Below are 12027 nucleotides of genomic sequence, written 5' to 3' on the forward strand. Positions count from 1 at the left end.
CTTCCAAGATGTGTATGAAGTCTCACGTTTTTACAAAATGGCCCATTCTTTGATTATGCTGCAAAAGTCTAATATTAGACAAAGTGACTTAGGATTTGAGTAATTCCTCCCTCCCATTGGAAGGTTTTACATCCTTCTGATATATAAAGATAGCAAAAGATGACTTGGGAGAGAAAGCAAATCAGATTTATTGAATTAAGCAAAGTTATGTGTGAGATGAGGAAGGCTGTGTCTTAGTGCTTCAGCTTGCTGAAGACGTGGCAGTTGCTGAAGACGTGGCAGGTTGCTGAAGACATGGCAGGTTGCTGAAGAAGACGTGGCAGTTTGCTGAAGACATGGCAGGTTGCTGAAGAAGACGTGGCAGTTTGCTGAAGACGTGGCAGTTGCTGAAGATGTGGCAGTTTGCTGAAGAAGACGTGGCAGTTTGCTGAAGACAGAAGACATGGCAGTTTGCTGAAGACGTGGCAGTTTGCTGAAGAAGACATGGCAGTTTGCTGAAGACGTGGCAGTTTGATGAAGACGTGGCAGTTTGCTGAAGACGTGGCAGTTTGATGAAGACGTGGCAGTTGCTGAAGACGTGGCAGGTTGCTGAAGACGTGGCAGTTGTGGGGAGTCTGAGGGGACAAAGGGCATACAAAGGAGAGCGACAGACTGAGGAAGTAAGCAAGGCTGTTGCTCAAAGGCCGCTGCCAGTGTGGGGAGGGACACTTTCAACAGGAGGATCTTAGGGGAGACAGTGGGAAGTCACAGGGTGGCACTTACTTGCTATGGGTCATTTTGGAGGAAAAGAATCCAATTTTCGCCACAACTTCAGGGGAGTATGGAGAGGCCAGGGTAAACCAGAAAGATCTTGCTTCATTTTCAACTCAAACTTAGTCAGCACAGCACAACATCTTACTTTGAGAGTTTGTTGAGACCCCAGACAGGTGCTTCGTATTTTGTAGACAAAATCAAGGGAATAAAATTGATGTGTTATTAATTAATTCTATAATTAGAACAAAAAGCCCCAAATACCACATAGAAGAGTTATCTTTTAAAAATTGTTTTTGTTGAGCTCTACATTTTTCTCTGCTCCTCTCCCTGCCCCTCCCCTACTACTCTCTACTCAGGAGATCTTATCTTTTTATCCTTCCTGTGCAGATGTGTGCACGACTCTCATAGGATCCTCTTTGTTGTTTAGGTTCTCTGGGGTTGTGGACTGTAGGCTGGTTTCTCTTTGCTTTATGCCTAAAAGCCACTCATGAGTGAATGCTGGTGGGAGAGCAAACTGGTACAGCTGCTTTGGAAATGGCAGTTTCTCAGAAAATTGAGAAACAACCTTCCTCAAGACCAAGAAATACTATTTTGGGGTACATACACAAAGGATGCTTAATTGTACCACAAGGACAATGTTCAACTATGTTCATAGAAGCCTTATTCATAATAGCCAGAATCCAGAAACAACCTAGATACCCCTCAACTGATGAATGGATAAAGAAAATGTGGTACCTTTACACAATGGAGGAGTACATAGCAATAAAAAAAATAATGACATCTTGAAATTTGCAGGCTAATGGATGGATCTAGAAAAATGCTGCAGCCAGCGCAGCCTGGATAGCCAAGACTGGCAGAGGGGGTGCCAGGATTGAGACTCGGAGGCTTCATTTCAGGTGGAAGAACAGCAACCTTTATTTTGCCCAGCAACCTTTTATACCTCTACTGCTTCTGTGGAGATCCACGGGCCAGAAAGAACACAAACATCCTTGTCAATTAAAGACCACAAGGAAGTTCCCCTGTCAGTCAGGGGGAGTGAGGGCAGCTGGATCACAACAACTCTCCCCATTTTATTTTATAATACCTTGCCTGTCATGGGGAATAGCCCTCTAATATTCCCTGTCTTAGGTAGCATCCTGTCCCCAAAGTATTCAGGGGGAGTGAGGGCAGCTGGATCACAACAGAAAAATCCATATTGAGTGAGGTAACCCAGACCCAGAAACACACATATAATATGTAATCACTCATAGAATAGGTATCTTAAGACTTAAGGTTTTTTCTTTCTTTCTTTTTTTTTTTTGAGAGTTCCATATATATAAGTACAACGTGTTTTAATTAAGTGTACCTATACCCTTTCCTCCCTCCTACAATGATGTAGGAGGATCATCTGTCTATTTGTTACTTTCATTGGTTAATAAAGAAACTGCCTTGGCCTTTTGATAGGCCAGTCCTTAGGTGGGTGGAGTAGACAGAACAGAATTCTGGGAGGAAGAAAGCAGAATCAGGCAGACACCATGCTTCTCTTACCCAAGACAGACGCTGGCTAGAAACCTCCTGGTAAGCCACCACTTCATGGTGCTACAAAGATTATTATAAATGAGTTAGTTAAGATGTGAGAGTTATCCAAGAAGAGACTAGATAAAATGGGCCAGGCAGTGTTTAAATGAATACAGTTTGTGTGTTGTTCTTTCGGGTGTTAAGCTGGCCGTGTGGAAGCAGGGCGGGACGAAAAGCAGGCCTGAACCCCTCATCACGACACTACAATTTCTCTCCTATTTCCCTACCACCGTTCCTTCCTCATTTCATCTTGGTTTTAAAATCCACTGCTACCTACATTTAGCATTGAGTTTTAGTTTTAAATAAAATTCCAAACAAACCCTTAATTTAAAAAAAAATTGCTCTAAAATTCGGTCTCTGTTTTAAGTAGCTGTCCCCTGAGGAAGCCCTACTAGTCCTAAGCATAGGAGGATAAGGTATCCATATATTAATAAAGCTGAACTTACCCAGTGGTGATGCCTGCCTTAGTTATGTCTGTGAGTGACGTGTCTGTATCGGCTACTTTCAGGCCATCATGGTCCAGAACTCAAGAACAACTTAACGGAGCAAAGGCTTGTTTGGGCTTATGGTTTTGAAGAGCTGAAATTCATCCCTGCAGGGAAGGCAAAAGGAGGGCTCTGTGTGTGGCAACAGGATCATGAAGAGAGTGGTCACATCTAGTGGACCATGAAGTAAACAGAGAAGGACAAGGCCCAGGCAGGTACATCTTTAAAGATCCTATTACTTGCTGCCTACTTTGGAAAACCAGGCTTCAACTTCTAAAGGCTCCACAACCTTCAGAAGAACAAGCACCACCAACATGGCAATCAAATATTCAAAACACAAACCAATGGAGGGACATTCAGATCCAAACCGTGCTTTATATACATACTCAATTACAATGCTTTTAAGATTTATTTCATGTGTGTGAGTATATGTATGTATGAACACCGTTTGTGTGCCTGGTGCCTGCAGAGGTCAGAAAAAGGTATCAGATCTCCTGGAAATGGAGTTATAGATCAATTTGAGCCATGATGTGGGTGCTGGAAATCAAACCTGGGTTCTCTGCAAGAGCAGCAAGCACTCTCAACCACTGAGCCATCTCTCAAACTTCTTATATTAAATTACTATTAATAAAATAGTCTCATTTCTGAATTCATGAGGTTAATATTATTTATTCTTGGGTAGTCCCTGTAGTATCACTTCCAAAGTATTTTATTTATTTGATTATTTAAGGCAGAGTTTCACTGTGTAGCCCTGCACTGTCTGAACACACAGATATCTGGCTACCTCTACCTCCCAAAAGTTGAAATTAAAGGTATGTACCACCACCTCTGGCCATTATTATTGAAGATGTTATCATCAGTGTTTCTCAAGACAATGTTTACCTAGGAGACAGATTTTGGAGTCAACCTGGAGGGATAGCTATGTCTGAATTTGCTTCTGGTACTTAACAGACATGGAAGAATGGGAAAAATACATGCATTCTCTGAGCTTCAGTTCCTCAAACAGACCAACACACCACAGCAGTAAAGACCTGATGTGAACAACTGGCAGACACCGGATACTGCGAAGGCATTCAATGCGTGAGTCAGAAAACTGCAGGCTACTTTTGTTCCCCTGATCTTAATTTGTTGATTATTTCATACACTGACATACTTAACATGTATTTTTGCAATGTGAAACTAGGATTTCTAGGCTATTAAAAAAATTCGGAACAAAATCCTAATACACAAGACAGCCCACTCTGAGTTGCTGGTCAGCGGAGTCCAAGAGACTCCCAAAACAATATAAGTCATTTCTGTTGACCTTGCTTGCCTCCCAGAGGTTTACGGTAGGTCCCCTATTGTTGAAGACATTCACTTCCGAGGCTGGATCCAAAGGACCCGAGCTAGATCTGATCTGAAAGACTCCTTCCGGAGGGCTAGTTTTCATGGCACCGGAAGGCACCATGCAAGTGTCCGAGAACCACAGCCGCCACCACCACGGCATGGCAACCCCAGTGGCACTCACCTTGGTGGTAACCAACAGCTCTCTAATTTGAGGCCCCTCATCAGGAGGGAACTCATGCCTGGTAATGGAAACCAAGTCAAGTACCCAGGGTTAGTGAGGTCAGGGATCTTGGAGGAAAACCTCCTGCTGCCTATCCTTACACCCACAGGTGAGTGCAGCTCTCACCCACCATCAAAGGAGTGTCCTTTGCAACAGACAGATACCATAACAGAAAACCACAGCTTGGCAGAATTCAGAGAACCAAGAATCTCCAGATGCCCAGCCTCAGTTGCTCCATCTACAACACAGCTCCTGCGCCTAAGGCTCCGGAAACACCAAGGAAGAGGAGGCAGAAGACTGTAGGAGCTGAAGGACCAGGAAATCTGCTTTGAGGCTGTGTCTTCTACAAAGGCATGGAGCGTCAACCATGATTCCTCATGCTTTGAACAAGTGCATCTCCAAAAGATATGATGGTCTTGGTTGTTTTTACTGTTTTGCTCCTTTGGGGGCCCGCCCAGCTCCCAAACAAATACACACAGAGACTTGTTATTACTTATGAATGCCCGGTCTTAGCTTGGCTTGTTTCTAGCTAGCTTTTCTTAACTTAAATAATCCCATCTATCTTTTTGCCCCTCGGTTTTTATGTTCTGTCTGTCTGTCTGTTTCTCTCTCTCTCTCTCTTAACGTACATTACTATTTTGCCATGGGTGTCAGGTTTCCTGGACCTGGAATTACAGACAGCGGTGAGCTGTCACATGGGTACTGGGAACTGAGCCATGGTCCCTCTGAAGGAGCAGTCAGCACTATTAACCACTGAGCCATCTCTCCAGTCCATCTTTCTCTATTTCTGTATCGCTTTCTTTACTTCTTTCTCTGTAGTTTGCTGGGTGACTGGCCCTTGGAGTCTTCCTCTACTCCTCTTTCTCACTCCTCGATCCTCTCTTGATTTTTTTTCCCTTTTTTTATTCACCCTCTCTCCCTACCAGACCCACCTATCCTTTCTCCTGCCTTGCTATTGGCCATTCATCTCTTTATTAGACAGGTGTTTTAGCCAGGCAAAGAGACATAACATCACAGAGCTAAACAAACATACCATCTTTGCAGTATTAAACAAATGTTCCAGAACATAAACAAGTGTAACCCATCCTAAAATAATATTCTACAGCATTATGCTAACAGGGAGGGGAGAAAGTGTCACAGGGCCCACCCCTAGGCAAAGAATGCAGGCAACTAAAGAACGCTGAGCTTCCTGTTGGTTAGCCGGTATCAACTGATCAGCCCTAAAATCATATACATACAACAACACTAAATGGACTGAGTACACATACATTTAGACATATGTGTGTGGGGGTATTATACAAAACCACATATATACATATACAAGTATAACAATAACAAAGGAAAGAAGGCCATGAATTTGAGATGGAGGGGGAGAGGACATGGGAGGATTTAGAGGGCGGAAAGGGAAGTAAATTGATTAAATATTCAAATTATATAAATATGATGGATTTTGGAAGCATGCTGTTTGGAGTGCTTTGTTGCCTACATCTCTTAGAATGAATTCTCGATAAAAAAGAACTCAAAATGTTATTTGTAAGATTTACTTTGTAAGACTTCGTAGGCTGGGTGTTTGAAAGTTACAAGGAGAAACCTTCGGAGGCAGTCCTCCAGCCCACTAGAGCAACTGCTAGAAACACATCTTAACCTGAGACCAAGAAACCCAATATTTCGCCAGGCAGAGCCTCATGCAGAAGTCTTGTAAGTCAGGCACTCATGAGCTTGAAGCTCTGCCAAGTCACTTTCTGCCTATCTGATCTCGGTCAATTTATATACTAAACCTGGAGATCTTTGTCTGTTAAATTAGAATAATGAGAATCCCTATTCCGGGGTCGTCCTGAGGGTAAAAGGAGACATTACACACATAGAGCATAATGTGTGAGATTTACAAAATCTTCAAACTCAAAAGTTAAGATATATTTTGTTTAAAAAATGGTAATAAGCTGGGTGTGGTGGAGCACACCTTTAATCCCAGCTCCCAGGAGGCTGAGGCAGGTGGATCTCTGTGTTCAAGGCCAACCTCGTCTACAAGTTCCAGGAAAGCCACAAGCTTCAGAAAAACCCTGTCTCAAATAAACAAAACCAAACAAATAAAAATGGTAATAGAAAAAAATGCAAAAATTTAATTTCCCTGAGCCTTAAATAACAAATTATGCAATCTTGCCTTGATATTTTCTCTTGTATTAAAGTTCTTTTTCTTCTCTTATTACTCATGAATGCATCTTCGGCACTAGGATCTCTCAATGGATTTCTGCCCAAGTCCTACAACCAGGTAGTATTGGGAAAAGAGTGGTGGGCACGAGGTCTTCTAATAAATTAATGCAATGGCTGGGGATCTTGCTTTCTTTTTCAAGACCCTGCTTGGTTCCCTACGGAGCCTATTAACTCAGATGCTCTTTAATTTCCTTGCTTAAAGTCTGGAGACAGTGACAGCTAACATTTAGTGCTTTTAATAGTGACATACTACGCTAGGTGGATTGCAAACGGTATTTTGTCTCTTTTGACAAATAAAGGCAGAGATTGGCATTATTGTGCCCGTGATGGGTAGGCAAAAGCCTCGACTCGACTCCGCCATTTGCTAAGGTGGCAGTGGCAGCGTTTTCTCCAGGAAGATAGCAATTATAAAATTAATTTAGTTAGTTTGATCAACAGAATCTCAGGGACTGAAGGATAAATAAAACGGCGTTTCTTCAATCTTAATAATTTGTTTAATTTCCTCTGAAGGTTAGGGATTTTTTTGTTTTACAGAACAAAGTCAATATTGTTATCAATGAACGGGAAAGATTTGGAATTGGTGAAATTGTGTCTTCCATTGAAGGTAATTTCTTGTCCCTAAGAACTGAATTCTGCAGTCATTCCGAAAGTTGTCCAGCTTTCGGTGTATTTTGGAGAAACTTGTACCACACTAGCCATTTAAGGTCAAGCAACTGGGCAACTCTTAACCACGTGCACCGCGCAGGTTCCATCTCCGAGTTTGCAGAATCTCGGCATCTCTAAAGCCCTGCACCATCCCAGCTGTTTGCACGACTCCAGGAAGCTCCTGGATAAGCCTCTGTAAGGCACACTAGCTAGCTGCCCCCTCCCGTCTGCATCCTAATTCTACCCAGGCACACTCAAAGATGCTGGGCACCAGGGCCTCAGTCTGGTCTCCAGTTCGGGCCAGAGAAACCAGAGGGCGGTAGGCGATCGGCGGCGCGCACGGAGACGCGCGGGCCGGGGCGGGGACAGCGTGCGGCGTCGGGCGCAGGCTGCGTCTGTGTGCAGCTCGCCTTTGTTCTCGGCCATTGTGAGGCACTTCCTCCTCTGGCTCTTCATTTCTGCACCGCACGGGGAATTCGGAAGGGGCTTTTGGGGTTTACTTTTGGGTATGTGACGCTGTCCTGTGCTTGGCCTCTCCCTCGCTGCCCTCCTTCCCATGCTTGTTGGGGAGGCTGAGTGCAAAGAGCCACTTGACCCCCCCCCCCCACCCCCCGACGGCTGCGCCACTCAACCGGCTGCACCCGCAGGAGGCATCCCAACCCAGCACCAGGGATCGCACCTCCCGATCGGCCACCGCGGCGGGCGGCGACCCGCTCCCTCGCGGGATCCGCACAGGGTCCGGGCACCAGCGGCCCGGGAGAGCCCCGCAGCGAGGGTCAGAGGCCAGCGCGCAGCCCAAGCCCGGTCGCCCCGGCTCCCGGGAGCCAGCACTACTGTCGCAGCGGCCCTCCCCAGCGCGATCGAGCTCCCCGGCCGCAAGGCGGCCGCCTCAGCCCCCTTATATAGCCCTCTAAAAATAGCTTGCCTCGCACCGCCTTGTAAGGCAGCAGGGAGATCCGCAGCGCACCAATCGGAGGCCGCCGTCGGGGCCAGGCCCCGCCTCAGGGCCTACTCCGAGAGCCGCATTGGTCCTCAGTGACTTCATGAGCCCCCTGTTTACCTTACATGGTCACACGCGGCCTAATGGACGCCCTCCTCCGAGATCCCACGGCTGCGCGCAGAGCCCGGCGGAGGGAGGGAGTTTGGGGAGGGGGAAGAGCAGGAGGAGGAGACAAGGGGGGGGGGGGACTACAAACTAGCGAGGATGGGGTGGGGGGTGGGGAGGGAAGGGAAGGGGTGGGGGGGAGAGAAGCGATCGCGAGAAAAAAAAAATGCAACCTCCCAAAATAAAGAGCAAAGATTGCATTAGGAGCGAACAGCGCTGCAGATATAGATGGCAGCTTCGTGTCAGTGAGTTTGCGTCCCCTTTCCTGATCCACGAACTGGAGTGATTAGAGCCCTGGAAGGGAATCGTTGCTCCCGTGAAGTCCCCTTTTCCTGGCAGTCATCTGCACTGTACACGCTGGATCCCTCGCTCCATCCACCCCACTCACTCGCTCCTCTCTCACCTCCTCTCTCCCTCTCTCCTGCATTGATTTTTTTCTCTCTCCTTTTTTTAGTTGACTGAAACAAAACAAAACAAAAGGGCCACTGGATGTCTGCCTTCTTGGGGGGTGAGCCAGACAGACTGACAAACAAACAGACCCAGCTGAGCTCGGGGGAGGGTTTCTCCTCCGGTTTTGCCCGGCAGCAGCATGGACGTGTTGGCTAGTTATAGTATATTCCAGGAGCTACAACTTGTCCACGACACCGGCTACTTCTCAGCTTTGCCATCCCTGGAGGAGACCTGGCAGCAGGTGAATGATTTAAATTACTTGTGTAAATCGTGTTGCGGCGGCGGAGACGCGGGGGCTGCGTTGGTGTGGGCTTTGCGTTGAATTTTTAATTTTTTTTCTTATTTTCTTATTTATTTGTGTCTGTGTGTCGTTTAAAATGTTTTCTGAAGCAATCATATGCGCTTACCTCTCCACCCAACCCTAACCCCTCCGGTTCTGGTCCTAGCTGCCTGCGTTTCTGTCACCAACACACATCCCTGCGCACACGTTGTCGGGCTCACCGTCCCCCAGCAGAGACCTGCTGGTGAACTTCTGGGGTTTAGAGGAGCCGGGTGGGAAGGTGGTTGAGCAGTGGTTGACAGGATGCCACGCTCCCAAATTCAGGAGTTCTGACCTTCCTAGTACTTAAATCAGGTTCATCTATTTCAGCTGGCGCTGAGGACCATCGTCAGTGATGTGGGGGGGGGCACGGAGTGTTTTCCTCAGTTATTTAGCGAGTGTCAATAAAGAACGGGAGCTAGGTTTTTAGAATAGAGAGTGAGCTGTGGGAATAGAAGCCAGGTGACAAAAGACTCTTAAGGACGTGTACAGGAAGATGGGAAGATGGGTCTTAGGCTGACAATTCATTGTAGGTTTCCCCAGCTAACGCCTCCGGAATGAACAGCCAATGCTGTGCCCTTGTTTTTCTTTTTTGTTTGAGGTGCCTCTCAGGTTAGCTCTACCTTGGACAAAGGGTGGTGTGTGCTTCCTTGCTTCTGACTTTGTCTTAGAGGACTAGTTAAGAAACTCCTAAGATGCTGAAGGGTACCGATGCCAAGTTGGCTTGGCATGCAAGTAAGGTTGAAGCCTGACTGGGGACAAGTTTACGGGGCTTTGTGAAGTGGAATAAAGAAAGTGCTGGTCAGTGGAAAGTGCTGGGTCTGCTGCGGAAACAGTGGTTTTTCCAGCACGGATTAGGAGCTGCTGAGGGGACATTCTGCAGGAAAGATGGTGGTAGGTGGGGGCAGGGCGGCTGGGGAGAGGGGACACGATGGAAAGTGGAGAGTCCAGGAAGACCTTCCAGATTTGAACGTCAGGAGTGTGAACTTGTACAGTCCATCCAAGAGAAAACCACTTGCCCTTGGGGAGGGCTGTGCGATCCTTGGTGTGTGGCTGCTCGCGTAACTTCCCAGCTCAGTGACAGCAGCTTGTTAAGGCTAATGAACGGCTGGGTTTTCTCTGCCAGGATCCAAAGCAGGATTTGCCAGCTCGAGGCTGGGGTGTAACAGTTGCTGCTTTAGGAAGAGATGTTTAGCTCGTGGTATGAGGAGCCAGTGGCAAAGCCCTTGCTCTTCAGACGGTGCCATTGTTTCTAGTTGTTCTCGCCTGGCTAGAAGCTGTGAGTTCTCCTCCAGGTATTGGTGGCCTGTGTCTGAGCCCGTGCAGGGCATGCGTTCCAATCGGAAGACTGGAAGCCGGTCGCAGTTGCTGGCCTTTGCTAAAAACACCCAGCCACACCAAAGGAGCATGCATCCTTTCCTCTCATCCTTAACAAGGCTAGGTCACATGAAGGAGCTCGCTACATCCCTTTCCTTCTTTTCATCGCGCTTGTGAAGTAAACCAAAATGTTGCCAGAATTTCATTTTCTGAGCAGCCTTCTTTTCACGGCGTCAGCCCATTGGTGTGGAGTCAGTGGCGTATTAACAGCCGTCTAGACTGGTTAGGGAAGGGAATCTGTTGATTTAGTCAGCCTGCCCCAGGCTACCCTTGTTGGCGACTAACTGTTTAGTGTTGGAAGGAAGAAAGTTGGCTTTATTTGTTACAATGTTCCCTCCTGATGAATCACACAACTTTGTTTTGGTTCAAGTTTTCAAGGTAGTAAAGCCTGCTCATGGAGAGGGGTGGGCTCTTTAGAGGATACCTGCTTTTCTAGATCTGCCTAGAGAATCCAGAAGGTACAGCTGCAAGGAAACATCATTGGCTTGACAATTAGGGGATGTATTAGATCTATTGTTTCCTCAGAAGCCAGCTCTGCTCTTCCTCTCCCCCTCCTCCCTCCTCCATCTCCCTCCTCCCTCTTCTAGAAACCTCTAGCTTAGTGGTTTTTTTTTTTTTTAATGAGTAGGCAAAGGAATTCTCATGTCCTCTCTTATTTTCTTGCCTCAACTGTCTCCAACTGCCATCTTCTGTCATGTTAAAACCCTTCTCCAAGTCCACATGGAAACATAACTTGTGGGCAAGCACTTGTAAACAGGGTACCAGGGCCAGGAGCTTCCTGCGCCTGACTCTATGCACAGCTGCTCTGTATAATGGTAACTAGGACCTGAGTTCATGCTGATGACAAAACCTTTAGCCTTTATCTCTTCCTTCCTCCCCCTCCCCAAGCCCCCTTGCTTCTGAGTCTAAGGGGTACTGGTGGTTTTACGCAACTGTTAGTTCACAATTAACCAGATGGTGAAATTTTAAGACAAAACAGCTCAAGAAGGTTGCTACAGAAACCCCAGGCAGGAGGAAGCTTCCCGATGGTGCTGTGGGGCAACCGGATTCTAGAGGTCAAATGAGGAATCATTATTAGGTGTTTTTCTTAAAGTGAACGATATACCTGGCCTCGGGGAAACAGTGGTACTGATAATCCAGTTTGGTTTCTAGAGAATGGTTTTGGATGATAAATCCAAGAGCACCTGTGCATTGGAAAACCGAGGAGGTGCTGATTGTCGACTTCCTTCAGACTTAGGCTGTGGGATAGTTTCCTGCGTGTGTGACGTGGATTCTTAGGCAGTGATAGTCAAGCAGAGGTCCAGCTCCCAAAGTTGTTGTTGGTGTAATTAAAAATCCAAACGGACACCCCAGATAAGCAGCCCTCCACCTCTGGCCCCTATCTGAGTGCTTAAGCTCCTGGCCCACGTAAGATCACGTCTGCCTGTCATGTTGCTGTAAATCATGCATGCGTGCTTATGCGGTCTGTTATTCTTCGGGATCCGGCTGACATAACTCTGAAGGCTACCAACCCTAAGCTCCCGAAAACTTTCAGTAAATATTTCAGAAGCTGTTTGAACAACAGTTGAAAACAGTCAAG

At 46.7% G+C, this 12027-nt stretch overlaps 1 protein-coding gene and 1 long non-coding RNA gene across 6 annotated transcripts in view; one reads left to right on the top strand and one right to left on the bottom strand.

Annotated features, from left to right (window-relative positions):
* Window positions 1–496: 496 nt before the first annotated feature.
* Window positions 497–8343, bottom strand: LOC126508811 (uncharacterized). 3 transcript variants are annotated; one of them, XR_007593971.1, is made up of 4 exons: window positions 8258–8343; window positions 2757–2902; window positions 763–929; window positions 497–614 (listed from the first exon to the last, which is right to left on the bottom strand). It is a non-coding gene; the product is annotated as an uncharacterized lncRNA (long non-coding RNA). The 3 variants fall into 3 exon arrangements; XR_007593970.1 differs by lacking the exon at window positions 8258–8343 and adding an exon at window positions 7877–8084; XR_007593972.1 differs by lacking the exon at window positions 8258–8343 and adding an exon at window positions 3678–3993.
* The window catches only part of Klf7 (KLF transcription factor 7), a 90066-nt gene continuing 84674 nt past the window's right edge, over window positions 6636–12027 (top strand). Inside the window, exons 1-2 of one of the 3 annotated variants that reach the window (XM_050154221.1) lie at window positions 6636–7703; window positions 8757–8993. In XM_050154221.1, the coding sequence (XP_050010178.1) occupies window positions 8892–8993 (102 nt within the window). In that variant the 5' untranslated portion in view covers window positions 6636–7703; window positions 8757–8891. Of the gene's footprint in view, window positions 7704–8426; window positions 8994–12027 lie in introns of those variants that run through there. The other 2 variants (XM_050154220.1, XM_050154222.1) reach the window with 2 other exon arrangements.

This window comes from Alexandromys fortis, unplaced genomic scaffold (assembly GCF_014885135.2).
Source record: "Alexandromys fortis isolate MF-2015 unplaced genomic scaffold, M_Fortis_MF-2015_v1.1 scaffold_40, whole genome shotgun sequence".
Taxonomy (NCBI): domain Eukaryota; kingdom Metazoa; phylum Chordata; class Mammalia; order Rodentia; family Cricetidae; genus Alexandromys; species Alexandromys fortis.